Genomic DNA, 20021 nt, shown 5'->3' on the forward strand with positions numbered 1-20021 from the left:
GCTTCTTTCCTCTCATTTGGCCTCCGGGCTCTTTAGACGGTCTCCCGAGCGGAAACGTTTGGAACGCTGTTTTCACGTTGTAGTATGGACTGTGGAAACAGAGGCTTTTGCAAACGATGAAGCATGTGTAGTCTTGTAAGACATTGTACCAAAAGACATGATTATAGAAGTAACGTTAACCCCTTAACAGTCTCCCCCCAGTTTTGGCATGGAGACAGAAATTACATACCCAAAATAAAGATGTTTCTGCTCATGATTCTTTCTGACTAGATACATGATCAACATTTGTCCACGAGCTAACACTTCGACGTTTACCGTTCAGGAATAGGAATCGTTTCCTGACATAATTACTAAATAACTGTCACTGAAATTATGTTTTATCTAAATATTGGTCAAATATCAAAGCCAAAGTCTATAGACTTTCAATTGATGCAAGGTTTATCCAGATCAAGTAGAGAGTGATGTTTAACGTGCTGTGAAAGTGAAACGATAATAAACTGGGGCCGTTGGCGATGCTTGCAAGCAAATGGGTTAATAGCTGTTATGTGCTATTCGCTTCCAAGTGGTTTCTAAAGATATTTACCTGCCAGTTTTTCGTATTACGGTCCTTAAAAGGTGACAGTAATTTTACTCACACTTGCTATCCTGCGTCAAAACACGAGGGCAGATGCATTTAAGATTAATGTTGAGTGATCACGCTGGTGAATGGTGAAATAGGTCCCTAAATGATTTGGTCCTACCAGAAAACTTGCATGGAAATTAAAATTTAAAATTAAATTAAACATTTAGCAGACGCTTTCATCCAGAGACTTACAAGCATTTTATTTATTTATTTTTTTATATCATGGAACTTATGTCTGTATCATTTCAGTGAGGTTTAAACGAGCGCGTTGGCTTTCGTGGTTAAAAGTGGCATCATCATCTGACGGAACGTTTATATCTGTAGTTAGAATCTATGCGCAATCCACACTCCAGATCAGCAGGTGGCGGTAATGCACCTTTACGCTGGTTTGCCAAAACCGCCAAAAAACACTAGTAGAAGAAGACGGAACTGCGTCATGACGTCGTTTAACAAACTTTAGCCGCGAACCTGCTTTTAGATGCAACACTTTGGATGCCAACTGCCGTAAAAATCCAATGAAGAAAAAGGAGAACCTGTTTTTAGTGTCTTCACCTAAAAATGTATTGGTTAACGTCGCGCGGTCTGCGCCGCTAGAGGAAGCAGCCTCAAACTGCCACTCGGCCGGAACGCCAGGGTGAAAGGCTGAGCCGCGGTGAGAACTGGGGTTCGGCCCAGGCTGGTTGGATTCTTTCTGCTGCAATCCAGCGCTCGAGGAGAGCTCGGTCTCGGGCGGCACCATCGTTGTGTCGAGCGAGGCGAGCTCGGAGCTTACACAGCCTATTGGCCACGACGTGTGGCTTGGCGAGGAGAGCAGCTGTCGCGATGATGCTTAATGCTGCTCAACGGCCGTGTTCGGCTGGGTAGAATAGAAATGATCTCGGGTCCAGCAAAAGCAGCAGGTCTTATAAATCCCCTGTGTAGCTCTCTTCGTTGGTACGAAAATTGGGTCTGTGATAAGGTGACAGACGAAGCGAACCAGCATGCTGATAAACCGTCAATGGATAGAGGTAAGTCAGCGATATTTAAACTATGGGATTGATTACTTGATTATGGTCCACCTGTGTTGATTAGGCTAAGTATCTGACGCGCTCCTCCAGAATCTTATTAATAAAATTTCATTTAAGTTTAATAACATTGAAGTTACAGGACATGATTATCTCAATGACATAGAATAAGGTAATAACGGTACAATTTGAATGTTCCCATTTTTATTTATTTTTATTTTTGACCACGTCAACTCATGAACATTGAAACACTGGATGCTTGATTAAATTATAACATAATTAAAATCCAGTACTACTGCAATTATTAACTTAAAATATGTAAACTTTTACATTTTAATAATTTTTCCCCCATACAAAAATAAAATAAAAATAAATACACATCAATATATAGTATACAACAGATGTGTAAATATGAAGAAATAATAACTCTTAGCATTTTCAAACAGATCATATGCAAAACAGTTCTGGGAGGGGTTGGGGATATCAAACCATTGTGTATAAAGTTCAAAATGCAAGAATAATTTATATCTTACAGCAGTTTTAATAGATCAATTACATTGATTTTCACTAACAGAATGCAGTTACTAGCAATACACCAGCTATTTTGCCACTAACACATTTGCCATTTGATTAACAAAAATGACAGTAGATTTGTTGTCTGATAGATTTTCCTAATTAGGTTTTTAACCAAAAACAAAGTTATTCAAGATTGAATGGAGACTATTTGATTTTATTATATTAGAATGCTTCACAAAATAATTTAATGCCACTGTTTCAGGGTTGTGTGTTGTGTAGTTCTTCTGACAAATTCGTTAATATACTTAACTTATAAAAAAAAAAGTTGTAATCAAACCGACTTAAAGGCTTCGTTCACCCAAGAATAAAAATTTGTCCATCTTCTACTCACCCTCAAGCATCCTAGGTGTATGTGACTTTTTTCTTTCAAAATAATCCAATCGGCTTTATATTAAATATTGAGTAACCGAGTGTTTGTTTTCAATAGTTCAGAAGACGTGAAATAAAGTGCGCGCATCTGTAATAAAACGTCCCTCAAATGGCTCCGGGGGTGAATAAAGGCCCTCTGTAGAGAATCCATGCATTTTTGTAAGATAAATATCCAGATTTCAAACACAATACTTTTTTTCTAACATCTGCTGACTGTGGGACGCGGAAGACATTCAGACAGAAGATGTAAGATGCATGCATCGCACACACGCACGCAAGTTTCCTTACTTTAGCAAAGGAAAGCCTGTCTCCTCTTGGCTTATTTTGAAATCCTCTAATGTTTTTCTTTACAAATCCTCACTTTGTGCTTCTAATTCATGACCAGCATTTTGTTTTGGTCTCTCTCCGCACTCATCACTAACCACGCAATGCTGACGAACTACAACATCCGCCTGCATGTCTTCCAGTTCCCCATAGTCAGCAGAAGTGAGAAACAAAGTTTTTATTGCTTTTGGAATCTGGATATTCATCTTAACGCATGGTTTCGCTACAGGGGGCCTTTATTCATCCCCAGATTCACGCACTTTATTTAATGTCTTCTTAACTTTTAACAACAAACACCCACTTTCCCCATTGAAAGGCTTGGAAGAGCAAGGATGATACTTAATATAACGCCGATTGGATTATTCTTAAAGAAGAAAGTCACATACACCTAGGATGCTTCAAGGGTGAGTAGAAGATGGACGAATTATCGGGTGAACTAACCCTTTAAAAGGTGTATATCATAACCCTCGGTGATCAAGGCACGTCCATCTCAGTAAGCTTTACATGTAATAATCAATTTCGCTATGAGTGCATCTTTAAACATTAACTAGCTGATATGCAACACACAGAATCTGGTTATTTATTGCACCTCAAAATTATATTGCATAGGATGTCAGCTGTTTACCAGCGCCTTTATTGCCCAGCCTAATTTTGAACAATTTGTATACAAAAAAAGGAAAAAATTAAATATAATAATTTGTTCCATATATGCCCAGAGACAATGTAACAAAACGATTAGTTTCTAGTGTGGGTATTATGGGCAGAAGGTCATTCAGCAGTCCTGGTTCTCGCCGCAGGTCGAAGAGACGCCAGCTCTGGAGATGAAGAACTTACCGCTGGGACAAACGCACACTTCATATAAGTTGTACATATTCTGAGAGGTGCCGGAAGTTCTGGCTTCTCCCACAGGTAATGTCGGCAGACGAACGCTTTCAGCGTCTAGAATCAACTGAAATATACAATAGAAACCCTAATAATGACGTATTTAATGTAATCTTAAATTAGGTTAAATTTAAAGATTACTAATCATTAACAACCATTATGTAATTACACAAGAAAGGATAAACAGAGACTTTCACTAATTTATTGTTTACCCTTAGAAGAGGAGTCTTTGTTTCAGCTAAAGTTTCAGAGATATATACATAAGATGTGCATATGTCTTAGACTTAGTTAAAATACAAATCATTGTATTCTTTCAAAATCAAATAATATGAGCTATGTCAGCTAGGGATCGGTGATTTTAGCTCTGAACCTAATTAAATGCTCATGAAAAATCAAACAAAAGTTTTTAGGACTGCTTAACAATTGCGGACAGGTGCTCTTACCAGTCCTGCAGTTGAGTGTAGCTGAATATCAAAGTGTGCTGTCACGTCAACATTTCCAGCCAAAGCTTTGACGTGAACGCCTTTGGGGGCATCCATGCTGAGAGAGCGTGTCGGAGACTCCAGTCTTGAAAGACGGAATGCTTAGTTACTGCACTTTGCCATACATTGTTTGGACACAAGATGGCCACGAGATCCTCTCAAATTCATCAGTTTGATTCATACATAGAAACTGAGAGAAATCTGCATGACTGTGGGCATTACATTGATTTTTGAAAGACATTTTTGAGAACGGAAAACAAATAAGCCTTTGCTGAGAACCAGATGCCTTGGTAACTCGCTTCATCACAGCTGGTTAATTCCCTGCTGGAAACTTCTATAAAAGTTATTTTAGGTGATATATTCTTTACTGTCATTACTTTTAATGGGCTGACCTTATAAAACAAAAATGTTTTAAAGAAGAAAAAAACAACAACAACCAAATATATCACCGCAGCAAAGGCAGAGATAAAAATGAAGCAACATAATGAATGATTGAATGAATGAACTACCTAACAAGCTGCCAATTAAAGTGCTGTATTGGAATTTAAAATGTTAATAATTATTTATTGTGTAGTTACCTTAGCTCTTTGTTAAGTACAGCTTTTACCAGAGGAGTCCTAACAGAATGCTCAAAGAAAGCACCTTCTGGACCTGTCCAAACACCAGAACACTTACAATTATACAATTATACAATTATACAATATACAATATACAATTATATTGGGGGTAACATTCACTGTCATGATTTAGATCAAATGAAAAACATAATTGCAATTATTTGCCAAAATACAGATTATCCAAGATGTTATATTATTATATTGTATCTCATATTGTATTCTACTGTATTAATTCATTTATGCATTAAAGCAAACAATGCAATACACATATTTTTTTTATTTATTTAAGGCAATGCAACAATTACATTCATCTATAAGCAATGTACAATTTAAATAATATATTACAGCTTCTTTTTTTCTTTTCTTTTTTGGCATCAAAATGTGCTAAATTGAAATAAGAAATGCTAATAATACTTAATAATCCAAAAGTTTTGAAACAGGCTTCATTCTTCAAATAAAACAGAATAAGTTCTCCTTTTAAATTTGGGGTGAATTATGTTTTTTTTTTTTTTTTTTACTCTCGACAAGCATCATTAGATAATCCTAATTGTAACAAAAATCTAAATAGCTCTAGGCTAGTTTAGATGAAGCATTAATATTTAATCTAGTGTGTAAACCTGTTCTGCATCATGGTGTATGTTGTTAAGGCTGGATATGTTGTTTACAAAACCTCAATTAATAATTTATTAACTGTTTTAACCAGTTTAACCAATTAATTGGACTTTTTCATAAAATATGTTTGAGCACATTATCTCCTAATGTTCTTAAAGAAGAGTTTGATATTCATAATTTGCATTAATTATGCTAATTGCATTTGTATGTTTTTGATCAGGCTAGATTGTTGTGATTTGTTCTTGGTATTTTATGTTTACAGTTTTAAGTTATGAAATACGTTGCCTGTGTGTGTGTGTGTGTGTGTGTGTGTGTGTGTGTGTGTGTATGCCGTGTGGCTTATCATGTGATGTAATTTTTGCTAGTATTTAAATGCTCATATGTGTTCATTGTCTAATGAAGACAAAACATCACCTGTTGTGAAAACATTAAATAAACAACAACTTGGCTGTGGTGTGCCAACCTTTCTTTTTTCTTGCTGTTTCATATGCTAGAATATTAGGCTTTTCACCTTTTTCTTAATTATTGTATTAATAAATATTTGAAGTGCAACATCGTGAACAATAACAGTATAACGTTACTAATAATACACATGAGGCTTACCTGTTACGCGGAGCTTTCCTTTACCCACGACAGCTCCATTTGCATCAGCATAAAACAAATTTTCATCATGGTTTGAACTGATATTGAAGTGTTGGCCAAAACCCTCGGCCTGACTGGGACCTATTAAGGAGAGGAATAAATAAGAAGAGAATATATATAGATATCACACAAGTTTTTATTAATATTTTAAACAGAATATTTTATATCCAGTTTTTCTGTTTTATGTTGCCGCTGAGCTCTTAGCTCATGTGTTTTCTGTGTGACCCATTTGATTAACCCTGTAAAGCCTGACACATTATTACTGGAACCATTTAACAAACGTTTAGACAAAAAAAAAAAAAGTCTGGAATGTCTTTTTTTTTTTTTTTTTGTCTTTCTGATTTTTATATTTCAGGCTTTTATTGCTTATATTGTATGATATAGTAAGAATAAGGACCTCATATTATAGGAACAAAATAACACCTCAGTCTTATTCAAAGGCCCTGACTAAAAACATGTAATTTCGTGCAACTGCTGTCATTTATATAGCCCAAAGGTAAGATGAAATTCTTATGGTAACAAATCAGTGGGATCTTTATAACAGTAATGCATAAATAGCAGTTGTAGCTCTATATTTCCAAATAATAAGTCTTAGTAGTAGGATGATTCTCAGGTTTTTTTGGGGGTAATATAAAAGAGTGAGGTATGCGGTGTAGAATAAGTAATAAATCCTATTTAATAACAAGAAAAAGAACACAATGAACATAACTTCAACACAAGACAAAGAACAGGAGAAAACTCAAGAGTTTTTTTTAATACACAGAGGATGATGATGGGGAACAGATGAGAATTAATAAAAACTGAAAACAATGAGATTAATATCAATGATGATTGACTGAGAGATGAATAAATAAATGTTCCTCAAAAGCCTTATTTGATACACATTTTCTAAAAAAAATATGACTAATCAGGTAAACCTAAATTGCTTTATTCCATTAAGTGTTTATAATTATTAACAATATGAAATGTATTCTTACTTACTAAACAGCCTTTTACTTTACGTATGAATGACAGAAGGGATGTACAAAACTATAAGATTGTGTACAGTAGGTTTTAATCATGCTGATCATTTAGAGACCTTATAAATTTGCGTATCAAATGTGATACAGTGGGCTTTGTAGGGTTAAACTGTCACAGTGTCTGGTTTGTGTTCCCTGGGTATCCACAAGATGTGCTCCTTCCCCACAGTGTCTGTCACTTCATGAACCACATTCCTCACGGTCTTTGCCTAAATCATTGCACCCAGCTATCACGGGATATCAATCATTTCACTCAGTCAATTCCCCATTAGCGTTATCTCTCCCTGTGTATTTATACCCGGTCTGTCTTAGTATGTGTCACAGAGTCCTTGTTTAATGTTAATCCGTACTCTTGCTCTTGCCTTGTGTTTTTGTCTGTTTTCATGTTGGATTGTTACTCTGGTTTTGACCCATGCATGGACTGTTTACCCTTTTGGATTCCCTTCAAATAAACTTGGATCTCTCTCCGTGTTTCATTGTATCCCGGTTGTGACAGAAGGACTCCGTCACAGCAAGATCCAGTGGTATGTCTTTTGATGTTTCCCATTCGCCAGCCAGGATGGTGGAGCGGAGAGCTAAATATTTGAAATTGACCGCTCTCCGCCAAGAGGGCAATGAGGTGGGTGCCATGGCACAGGTGTTCTGGTCCCTGGCCGAGGGCATGGGATATAATGACGCGGCCCTAAAGGACTATTTTAACAGCGGGCTGGATGACTCGGTTCCTCAAGAGGAAATGGCACATTTGGACACATTTGAGTTCTGGGAATTTGTGTGCTACTTGCAGCATCGGCTTCCGTGGGATGCCCCAGCCACTCCTGTCTCTACCGGTGGGATGGCCACCAGCCCAGCGCCACTGCACAAGAAGTCTGCCAGCCAAGGGTCACAACACAAGATGGTCGACAGCCCAGCACCACTGCCCAGGATGGCCGCCAGCCCAGCCCCACTGCACAGAATGGCCGCCCACCCAGAGCCACTGCCCAGGATGGCCGCCGGTCCAGCATCACTGCCCAAAATGGCCACCGGTCCAGCGCCACGGCCCAAGATGGCCGCCAGTCCAGAGTCATGGCACAAGATGGCTGCTTACCCAATGCCTCTGCACAGGATGACAGCCACAGCTGACCTTCCAGAGTAGAGTCAGGTTCCCGTGAACCCTCCAGAGTCGAGTCAGGTTCCTGTTGACCCTCCAGAGTCGAGTCAGGCTCCTGTTGACCATCCAGAGTCGAGTCACGCTCCAGTTGATCCTCCTGAACCAAGTCAGATTCCTGTTGACCTTCCAGAGTCGAGTCAGGTGCCCGTTAACTTTCCAGAGTTGAGTCAGGTTCCGGTTGACCCTCCTTTGACCTTCCAGAATCAGGGCTAGTCACCGTTGACCTTCCAGAGTCAGGACTAGTCACCATGGACTTTCCAGAGACAAGGCTAGTCACCGTTGACCTCTCAGAGTCAAGTCAAGTCACTGGTGATCTTCAAGGACAGAGTCAAGTCACTGGTGATTTTCAAGGACAGAGTCAAGTTACTGGTGATCTTCAAGGACAGAGTCAAGTCACTGGTGATCTTCAAGGACAGAGTCAAGTCACTGGTGATCTTCAAGGACAGAGTCAAGTCACTGGTGATTTTCAAGGACTGAGTCAAGTCGCCGGTGATCTTCATGAACAAAGGCAAGTCACCACTGATCTTCATGAACAAAGGCAAGTCACCATTGATCTTCATGAACAAATACAAGTCACCAATGATCTTCATGAACAAATGCAAGTCACCAATAATCTTCATGAGCAGAGTCAAGTCAGCACCGATCTTCTGTAATCCTGTAGAAACACCATGGGATAACCAGAGTTTCATCCTCCCGTTGGTCCAGCCGCACGTATGTGGTGGTCTTCTGCTCCGCTCTGGGGGGCTCCGGCCTCGACCACAAGGATGTGGTGGTCTTCTGCTTCACCCTGGGGGACTCCGATCTCGACCACACAGACGTGGTGGTCTTCTTCTGCTCCGCCCTGGGGGGCTTCCACCCTGACCACATGGTTGTGGTGGGTGGTCTTCTGCTCCGCCCTGGGGGGTGTCCGTCCCGACCACACGGATGTGGTGGTCTTCTGCTCCGCCCTGGGGGGCGTCGGTCACACGGATGTGGTGGCCTTTTGCTCCGCCCTGGGGTCCTGCCCGCTCGGCGTCAGCCTGGGTTCTTGAACGCCACGATCCACCCTGATCTCCTGTTTTGTTGTTGTTGTTTTTTGTGTTCACTTCCGGTCCTTCCCCCTTGTTAGCCTTGCCCTCCATTCCTCCCCCTGAACCTCCTCCGGTCCACCTCCTTCCTTGTCTCCCTGTTTTAGGTTTGCACTTCTGGTGTCTGTTCCCCATTTTCATGTTCCTCTGGTCTCTGGTTTCCCCATATTTTTTTTCTGGCCCTCCGTCCCTCCCCCTGAGCCTCCACCTGTCCGCCTCCCTCCTGGTTTTGTAGTCTTGTCGTGGAGTGTCTGGGAGCCGCTCCGTAGAGGGGGGGTATTGTCACAGTGTCTGGTTAGTGTTCCCTGGGTATTCACTAGATGTCCTCCTTCCCCACGGTGTCTGTCACTTCACGAACCACATTCCTCACGTTCTCTGCCTAAATCATTGCACCCAGCTGTCACGGGTTATGAATAATAATAATAATAATAATAATTCCTTACATTTATATAGCGCTTTTCTAGACACTCAAAGCGCTTACATAGTCAGGGGGTATCTCCTCATCCACCACCAGTGTGCAGCATCCACCTGAATGATGCGACGGCGGCCATAGTGCACCAGAACACCCACCACACACCAGTTTACTGATGGAGAGGAGACGGATTGATGAAGCCAATCAGCGGATATGGGGATTGTTAGGAGGCCATGATGATCAGAGGCCAGTGGGCGAATTGAGCCAGGATGCCGAGGTCACACCTCTACTCTTTTCGAAAGACATCCTGGGATTTTTATTTACCACAGAGAGTCAGGACCTCGGTTTAACATCTCATCCAAAGGAATCATTGCACTCAGTCAATTCCAGATTAGCATTATCTCTCCCTGTGTATTTATACCCGGTCTGTCTTAGTATGTGTCACGGAGTCCTTGTTTAATGTTAATCCGTAGTCTTGCCTTGTGTTTTTGTCTGTTTTCATGTTGGATTGTTACTCTGGTTTTGACCCATACCTGGACTGTTTACCCTTTTGGATTCCCCTCAAATAAACATCATACATGCACTTGGATTTCTCTCAGTGTTTCATTGTATCCCTGTCGTGACATAAACACATTGACAAAATCATGAATTCAACCAGTAAAGTTTTGTATATCTCATACCTACGGACACACTTCCTGTTACATCACCATTGGCATTGCGAGCATTGAGCGTAACATTTTCAGAGGAGTGCACCAGAAGAGCTGAATCCTGTAATAAAGATGAGAATGAGCAAAATGGGTGACTAAATCAATCCATTTATCCGTGATATCCTTGAATACTTTTAAATACCTCCCTGGAGTCAATTTCCTGGGCGTAGAGAGGGAACAGAAAGTCCGATTCTCCCTCCAGTCTCAGTCCATCTGCATTGACCTGCAGGTATCCCATGCCTTCCTGCAACATCCAACAACACAGAGAGCTTTCTCAGCATCAGTGTTACCTCATGCGGCATAACAGAGTAGCAAACTGAGATAAAGAGGCTTAACCAAGGGCAGAATCTAAATATGGATACATTTTTTCTATTAAAAATGAATTACATATGTGATCTGAGGTCCTTTGAGTGAAGTTCTCTCACCGTATTGAACCACATAACTCGCAGGATCCAGATCGTGAGGGCAAAGTTCACCACCAGAATGATGAGGAGAAGCAGAACGAACATGTAGAGGCAGCGTTTCCTCCAGCCATAGATGCCGATCATGTAGAGGTACTCCGTGACTGGAGCCAGGGACCCAGACTCATCTGTAGTGGTGAGGTATTGCTCACGCACCATCTGAGAATAAACATTATTGGTCAACTTCACATTAAATACTACAATTAATGAAAACTACACAATAAATTTTACAACCTGAGTCATTGATCCACAAACCAAAAACTACAAATGTTTATGAACAACAAATATTATATACAAAACTGGTATGTACGTACATTATCAAATAAGTTGTACCATGAAGAAGATAAAACACAGTGAAAACATAGGCTAGTGTGATACAGATATAATGGAAACCCTATAAAAAATACCACTTGCAGACATTAATACAAGGTGTAAATAAGGCTTTTTAGTATGCTAAGTATGCTTGATTATGCTATCTCCACTTTTCTCACACAGAACAATCTCATGGACAGCAACCGGTGGACTATAAACCAAGACTGCCCTGCTCTCTGTTTTTGAAGGCCTAACAATGGCAAGAGTGGCTTACAAATCTTGAATACTTATCTTGCTGGATCTGTCCCCTGCTTTTGACATGGGTAACCCCCAGTTCCTCCTTTCAACCCTCATGGCAAAGGGCATATCAGGAACTGCACTCCAGTGGTTTGAGTCTTACCTCTCAGATGGGTGAGGTGTCCAAGTCGCAACATCTAACTACTGGGGTGCCTCAGGGCTCAGTTCTAGGATCACTTCTCTTCTCAGTTTGCATGGCATCAATATGTTATATCATTCAGAAACATGGCTTTTCATACCACTGCTATACTGATGACACTCATCTCTACCTCTCATTCCATCCTGATGATCCAACAATAGCTGCTCGCATCTCAGCATGTCCAACAGACATTTCTTGCTGGATGAAGAACCATCACCTTCAACTCAACCTTGCCAAGACATAATTGCTTGTGGTTTCAGCCAACCCAACACTTCATCACAATTTCTGCATCCAGCTAAGTGCATCAACCATAACACCTTACATGTCAGAACAGATTGTTAGAATAGCCTGTCACATGTCATGTCACACCTCTGTTTATCATTTTGCACTGGTAACCAATAGCTTTATAACAGTGTAACAAAATATTATGTCATCGCGGTGTTGCAGGAAGTTTGCTTTGAGTGCGCACAAACTGATTTCACGTGGCGATGTGCACTGCATTTTTTGTAACTTTCCGCGCAGCTCTGCATCCGAAGATGGATGAGTTCAGGGCGATTCTGGCTGAACATGTGTTTGTGTGAAACAGATGCAGGTTGTCAGGAGAAATGGGCAGGATTCAGATGCGGGTTTACACAAGGGTTTATTTAAAGCAGAGGAGGCAGAGCAGATGAGTCTCATTCACAGGTTTACTCGTAGTGACAGGATGAACAGGTTTACTCGTAGTGACAGGATGAATAGTCGAAGCAGATGAATCAAAGCCGATGAGTAACGTTCCACAGCAATTCGTATGACCGCTGAGACCAGAGGGATGACAACTGGAAGCTTCCAAGAGCTCTGCGCTTGTAAGAACAGGGGGCAGGGAAATCAGCTAAACACACTGGAGCCTGAGGACAAGACACGACAAGGTGAGTGCCAAGAACAGCTAGAAGATCGGAGCTATTGGTACGAGTAACAACAGTCTGGCAATAGACAGAGAAACACAGGGAATGATAAAGGGAAAAAATTAGAAGAACATAGAGAACAGGTGGCGAGCAATTAAGGTTCACAACAGGGAAACAAGGAGGGCGGGGAAAACTCAAACAGGTAGACGTGGTGAGCTGACAAGCGATCCAAATACACACAAATACACACACACACCAAAAAGGCAGGTGATTAGCCCCGAGACCCGACATTACCCCCCTCCCAGGAGCGTCACCTGATGCTCTAGGAAGGGGCCTACCTCAATGCCGCCGGAAGTCCTCAATCAACGAGCGGTCCAGAATGTCCCGGGACGGCACCCAGCACCTCTCCTCTGGACCATACCCCTCCCAGTCCACAAGATACTGAAAGCCTCTGCCGCGGCGCCACTCATCGAGTAATCTCTTAACCGTATAGGTAGGAGATCCATCCACAAGACGAGGGGGCGGGGGGGGGGGGGCCGACTACAAGCAGGATTAAGGGGGGAAGAGAACACTGGCTTGACCCTGGAAACATGAAACACCGGTTGAACCCGACCAAAAGTTGGAGGGAGCTTGAGCCTGATCGCCACCGGACTAACCACCTTGGTGATGCGGAATGACCCAATGAATCTGGGTGCCAGCTTACGAGAAGGCGCCCGGAGAGGCAGATCCTTGGTAGAAAGCCAAACCCGCTGACCACACACATAGGCAGGAGGAGAGGACCGGCGACGATCAGCTGCGGTCTTGGTTTGGCCAGAGGTTTGGATCAAAATCCTCCTGACTTTCTCCCAGGTGCGACGGCAGCGCTGGACGAAAGCCAGGGCGGATGGAACCGCTATGTCGGGTTCCTGTGACGGGAACAGAGGTGGGTTATAACCAACAGAACACTCAAAAGAGGACATACCTGACGCGGCCACCGGAAGAGTGTTATGAGCGTATTCTGCCCAGGAGAGCTGCTGGCACCAGGAACTCGGATTGTTGGATGCTAGACAGTGGAGCATTCTTCCTAGATCCTGGTTGGCCCGCTCACACTGCCCATTGGTCTGGGGATGAAACCCTGAAGACAGACTTGCAGAGGCCCCAATCTGTCTACAAAATTCCCTCCAGAACCGGGAGATGAACTGGGGACCCCTATCAGAAACCACATCCACCGGAAACCCATGGAGACGGAAGACATGGTCCACCACCAGTTGGGCGGTCTCCCGGGCGGAGGGCAACTTGGGCAGGGGGATAAAATGAACCGCTTTGGAAAAGCGATCCACCACCGTGAGAACAACAGTGTTACCCTTCGACAGAGGAAGCCCAGAGACGAAATCAAGGGCAATGTGTGACCAAGGGCGGGAAGGGATAGGGAGAGGGTTCAGCAGACCATCAGGGGGGCGATTGACAGGCTTACTTTGGGCACATGTGGGGCAGGCCAACACAAACTGTCTAACATCTGCGGCCATAGTAGGCCACCAGAAACGCTGTCGGATGGCAGACAACGTTCTCTGAATACCTGAATGGCAGACTAACCTGGATGAGTGACCCCACTCAAGGACCTCAGAGCGCAGCGCAGCCGGCACCGACAACCTGCCCACCGGGCACTCTCCCGGCACCTGCACCCCTCGACCGGCCTCCTCAACTCGCTGCTCGATACCCCATGAAAGAGACCCGACCACCATCCCCTCAGGAAGGATGGCCTCGGCCACAACCTCCCCCCCTGGAGCACCGAACAAAAGAGAGAGGGCATCGGGTTTGATGTTCTTAGATCCCGGCCGGTACGAGAGGGTGAAGTTGAACCTGGCAAAGAAGAGCGCCCAACGGGCCTGACCAGAGCTCAGCCTCCTGGCCGAACGGATTTATTCCAGGTTCTTGTGATCCGTCCAGACCAAGAAGGGCTGCACTGACCCCTCCAACCAGTGACGCCACTCACCCAAGGCCAATCTTACCGCCAAAAGTTCTCTATTGCCGATGTCGTAGTTACGTTCTGCAGGGCTGAGACGACAAGAGAAGAATGCTCAAGGGTGGAGCTCCCCATCGTGGAGGGAATGCTGAGATAGAACTGCGCCAACCCCGACGTCTGAAGCGTCAACCTCAACAATGAACTGGGCCTCAGGATCTGGAACCAACAGAACAGGTGCAGAGACAAAATGGGACATTAAAATGTCAAAGGCTACCTGCGCTTCCCGGTTCCATCTGAAGGACACCTTAGTGGAGGTTAAGGCTGTGAGCGGTGCAGCGATCTGACCAAAGTTTCTGATGAATCGCCGGTAGAAGTTGGCAAAACCCAGGAATCGCTGCAGAGCCTTCCGGGAGTCAGGGACCGGCCACTGGACGACAACTTCAATCTTAGCGGGATCTGGCTTGATCCCCTCCGTAGAAATAATGTGGCCAAGGAACGTAACTGACTCAGCGTGGAATTCGCACTTCTCCGCCTTGACAAACAACTGATTCTCTAGCAACCGCTGGGTCTGACATGCTGGGTGTGTAATTGGAGAGAAGAGGAGAAAATCAAGATATCATCCAAATACACAAAGACAAATTGATTAATCATGTCACCCAACACGCTGTTGACGAGTCCCTGGAAAACGGCTGGAGCATTGGTAAGACCAAACGGAAGAACCAAGTACTCGTAGTGTCCCGAAGGGGTGATAAACGCCGTCTTCCACTCATCCCCCTCCCGAATGCGCACCAAGTGGTAGGCGTTGCGCAGGTTTAACTTGGTGAAGACCCGAGCTCCCTGTAATAATTAAAAAGCAGAAGACATTAAAGGTAGGGGGTACCTGTTCTTAATAGTAATGTCATTCAAAATTCTGTAATCAATACAGGGGCGCAGGGAGCCGTCCTACTTCTGAACAAAGAAAAAACCTGCACCAGCAGGAGAGGAGGAATGACGGATGAGCCCAGCTTGAAGTGACTCACGTATATACTTGTCCATGGCCTCTCTCTCAGGACCCGAAAGGGAATATAAACGACCCTTAGGCGGAGAAGAGCCCAGGAGAAGATCAATGGCACAGTCGTAGGAGCGATGCGGGGGTAGCGAGGTGGCCTGGGCCTTACTGAAGACCTCCCGAAGATCATGGTCAGAAAACAGATCAGATCAGATCAGAAAACTCAAACAGGTAGACGCGGTGAGCTGACAAGCGATCCAAACACACACAAATACACACACACCAAAAAGGCAGGTGATTAGCCCTGATACCCGACACAGGTATTCAAACTCCATCAGCTGCTTTATGATGGAAAACAATGCATAGGTATTTTTTTTTTTTTAGCATAGTTTGTCCAAGGCCTTTTATTTGAAGTACATTTTATTTTTATTGTATAAAAATATAATTAGAATTCATGTAGATTATATAAATTATACACTATTTTATATAGTATAGTATATAGTTATAGTTGTCTTGTCTTTGATGCAAAATAAAGCCAAAAAGAAATTATTGATTAATCTACTCATTCATCACAAGACTTTCCCGGCAAATGACTTTGTCTCACCGGTGATTCCCGACGGTTTTAGAGGACAATTACTCCTCTTTGCCCCCTGTTGTTACGGAAATTTTTTTACAAAGGCGAACGTAAAGTATAAAAGCCTCGGCCATTTGGGAAAATGTGAGCACAGTCAGTGAAGGCTTGTGAAGCGGAGCCAGGCGAATGTGTAAATCCCCCTTAACACACAAGAGAAGAACTGTTGAATAAAAAATTTTCTTTGGTTTTCTATGCGCACAAAAGGCTATTCTCGTAGCTTCATACAAATTATGGTTGAACCACTGATGTCACATGAACTATTTTAGAATGTCCTTACTATGTTTCTGGGCTTTGAACATGGTAGATACATTGCCGTCTATGCAGGTATATATATATCCCTTTTTATTCTTGTTATTTATTGCAAAAAAAAAAAAAACCTTGTTACATGCTACAAAAAGCTATACTTCTGTAGCAAGTACTGCGTAACTTAGCCTCGTCACAGCACTTACATATTGCATTTATTAAATTCTACTTACTGCAAAAAAATAAAATAAAATAAAATAAAATAAATGCTCTTTTATTTATTTGATTTTTTTATATTGTCTTCATTAGTAAGTTGATTTGAAAAAAAAGTCTAAATGTCTAAAAAAGTGCTAAATGTAGGCCTAAATGTAAATGTAAATGTTTGTATGCAGAATTCTTATTCTAAATTAACCAAAACACGCTTGTAACCACATTACCATTCGAACGTTTGTGTTTATTACTAATTTTTGATAGGAAATCAAGGCTGCATTTATTTGATCAAAAGTGCTATAAAAACAGTAATACTGTAGATTGTTATTACAATTTAAAGCTAAAATATTAGGTGTAATTTATTCCTGTGATGTCAAAACTGAATTTTCAGCATCATCAATCCAGTCTTCAGTTTCACATGATCCTTCAAATGTTATTTGAATATTCTGATCTGCTGCTCAAGGTAAATAAATAAAATAAAAATACTTTTATTACAATCAATTTTAAAAACAGTTGTATAGCTTATGTTTATGGATTTTTCAGAATTCTTTGATGAACAAAAAGTTCAAACAGACAGCATTTATTTATATAGAAATCCTCTGTAACATTATAAATGTCTTTACTTTCACTTTTGATTAGTTTAATGCATCTTTGCTGAATAAAAGGAAAAAATCTTACTGACCCCAAACCATTTAAAACACGTCCAACCATTTAACAACATACTGGTAACCATTCTAACCTGTTCTTGATAGAATTTAAATCTCCTTATATTTGCTGTTTTCTGTCAAAACAGTGACTTTTGAGATCTTTATTTTTATTTATTTATTATTTTTTTGCCCAAGAGAGTGCTGTATGTAGCACAGCATTCACTTTGAATCAAGTACTGAGTTAACATCCCGCAGTCAGATGAAGGAAAAACTGAAACACAGCCTTCATGTCGCCCCCATGGCAACTGATCCAAACATTCCTTGGGTTAGGAGTTGCATGATCCAATTCCCATTCCTTTCTTTCAAAACATAATTACCAGCCAGTAATTACACATTTATATAATATCAATGGCTGAGGAAGATCATTAATGTTGTACAAGAAAGTAAACATCTTGATACCACACGCTGCTCACAGACAGCCTCTTTCTTTTCTCTCTCGGTGTCCCTCAGGGCTTTTTTCCATTATCCCCCACCCTACTGATGCTCTTTCAATGTTTCCAGCCTCGTCTAAGCTGCCAAGACCAGAAATTACAGCAGAGCACTGTCTTTCAAGCCACTGAGGTCTGACTTTGTATTTAACAGAGATTCCGAGATCCTCGCAGTGCCAAAGCTGGACCTGATCAAATATCAAGAGGACCCAGGAAGACTGAGCTGGAGTGATATTGCTCTGTTTCTATGGAGTTCTACTGGAGTATTAACAGTTATGAGGTGGGAAAACAAGTTCTCTGAGGAGCCCAGATAAGAGCTTGTGGAGAGAGGCTGTGGTCAAACATAACAAGCTGTATGAAGTTCTCCCCACTCCGTCTAATCTTGCGTCTGCATAACTCCAGCACGCCGTAATGCCTCAGCCCTCTAAAAATAGGTCTTAGGACCGTGCTCTCGTTTTTAAATAGGAAAAACAGCCAAAGTGTCTGAAATAATGATCCGAGTGCAAAACATATAACTGAGCCTCAGAAGTCCAACTATTTCTTCATTTTAGTGTCTTATGTTAATAATCTGACAACATGAAAAAGGGATACAAATACAGTTCTGTGCAAAAGTAAGACCACAGCATTAAAAGTTGTATTTTTTTCCAGATATGTGGGCATTTTGATACTTTATTTAGATGATAGTCTTCAGTAAAGACGATATAATTTACCAAACAACAATGAACATTGTTAAAAAAAAAGGTTATACTGTGATTATAGGTAGTTTTTCATTCATTTATATTTCCAGTTATTCCACATTTTCTGGTATTATAAACATTATTAGGCATAAGAGAGAAGACTGATATTAAAACTCAAGTCAGAAATCAAGCTTGATTAAAATAATAAGAATTAATCTTAAGTGTGACTTACCCTTGCTGTTTTAGTGTGATCTGACACACTCCTCTGCAGACTCGAATCTGCTTGTGTTACGCAGCAGTGCTCCGATCCGTCTGTCTGTCAAACCCACAACAGCTGCCTTCTGTAAATCTGACTCTGGATCAGTCTCAGTACGGGACTCTCCCCCACCCAAACTTCCTCTCGGGGTCTCACATATCCTTCAGAGGTCTCCACACCTCGTGTTACGCAAATGCAAGACTTTAATAATCACTTAAGAGCGAGACCTGTGAACACTAGTAGCTAGTTGTGTTGTTTCTTAGGGCCCGGGGGAGGGAGGGGTAGAGCAAGCGGAAAGAAGGAAAATAAATAATACCAAGAGAGAATTATAGAGCATTTTCTGCACTTGTTTGACTTTTATGCATGTGAGTCACTTTCTAAGCACTAGCTCCAGATAGGAAGCTAAAGTTAGTGGCTTTGCTCACTGAGAATCTGCTTGTCTGTTGGACAGCAAGTGTTTCTCTATAAAGACAGGTTACACTAAATCAGAATGCAGTATTAATAGATGCATCTCTGCCGGCAGCAGAGGCTTCAGGCTTGTTATTTTCTGAACTTCGTGTTGTCTCTCTTAGAATAGCTTATGTCTCCTCATGAAAATGGTTATAAAGCAACCCCCCAAAACCAAAAGAATCCAGAGATGGAATAAAAGTTCAACACTGTTATGATAGATCTAAATGCACTAGGGAGATGTGTGATGATATTTTGTAAGTAGACTTATCAGGCTTTTGTTTTGCACCTTATGGAAAAAATGTAGTGTTGTTTTCATGTGGGCCAGTAAGGAATCACTTGCAAACACTCAAGACACACTAGTAAACCACTGGTAAACACTTAAAATAGCAGTGTATAGCAATGTTATAGTGTCAGTGACTTTTGAATGGGAAGTACTCTCTTTTTCTTTCATAAAATTTAGTTATATGCACCAAAAGTTTGTTTCTTTAAGATTTTTTATGTTTTTAAAAGAAGCTAAACAGGGCTCCATTATTTGATCAAAAATAAAGTAAAAACTATTTTTTTTTTACTGTTTAAAAAAATTGAATGTATTTCAAGATTTAATTTATTCCTGAGATGTAAAGCTGAGCATCATAACTCCAGTCTTCAGTGTCACATGATCCTTCAGAAATCATTCTAACATGCTGATTTGGTGCTTAGGTTATGTTGAAAACAGTTGTGCTGCTTATTTTTGTGGACTGTGATACATCTCTAAGCAGTGTTTGACGAGTAGAATGTTCAAAAGGAACGCATTAATTTGAAATAGAAATCTTTTGGAACGTGAATGCCTTTACTTTCAATTTTGATCAATTTAATGCATCTATGCAAATTAAATTAATTGTATTCATCTATCTCTTAGATGGATGCTTATGGGT

The 20021-nt window shown here is 41.6% G+C and overlaps 1 protein-coding gene across 3 annotated transcripts; it reads right to left on the bottom strand.

Annotated features, from left to right (window-relative positions):
• Positions 1-1813: 1813 nt before the first annotated feature.
• Positions 1814-18792, bottom strand: LOC128028778 (gamma-sarcoglycan). Of its 3 annotated transcripts, XM_052616107.1 has the most exons (9): positions 15534-15713; positions 14789-15351; positions 10908-11102; positions 10625-10726; positions 10456-10543; positions 6092-6211; positions 4838-4910; positions 4221-4344; positions 1814-3844 (listed from the first exon to the last, which is right to left on the bottom strand). In XM_052616107.1, the coding sequence occupies exons 3-9, from the start codon at positions 11100-11102 to the stop codon at positions 3668-3670; spliced, it is 879 nt and encodes a 292-aa protein (XP_052472067.1). In that variant the 5' UTR covers positions 14789-15351; positions 15534-15713; the 3' UTR covers positions 1814-3667. The 3 variants fall into 3 exon arrangements, with proteins under 3 accessions (XP_052472067.1, XP_052472066.1, XP_052472068.1); XM_052616106.1 differs by lacking the exons at positions 14789-15351; positions 15534-15713 and adding an exon at positions 18634-18792; XM_052616108.1 differs by lacking the exon at positions 15534-15713 and having other exon boundaries at positions 14789-15412.
• Between the last annotated feature and the right edge of the window lie 1229 nt (positions 18793-20021).

The sequence above is a fragment of the Carassius gibelio genome, chromosome A15, assembly GCF_023724105.1.
Source record: "Carassius gibelio isolate Cgi1373 ecotype wild population from Czech Republic chromosome A15, carGib1.2-hapl.c, whole genome shotgun sequence".
In the NCBI taxonomy this organism is placed as follows: Eukaryota; Metazoa; Chordata; class Actinopteri; order Cypriniformes; family Cyprinidae; genus Carassius; species Carassius gibelio.

Bases quoted from the DNA above. Each gene is read 5' to 3' on its own strand.
- LOC128028778 (XM_052616106.1), bottom strand. From the start codon at position 11,102: ATGGTGCGTGAGCAATACCTCACCACTACAGATGAGTCTGGGTCCCTG. The intron at 10,727-10,907 runs GTGAGAGAACTT...TGGATGTTGCAG, and splicing joins GAGTTATGTGGTTCAATACG to GAAGGCATGGGATACCTGCA. The intron at 4,911-6,091 runs GTAAGCCTCATG...GTGTTTGGACAG, and splicing joins AGGAAAGCTCCGCGTAACAG to GTCCAGAAGGTGCTTTCTTT.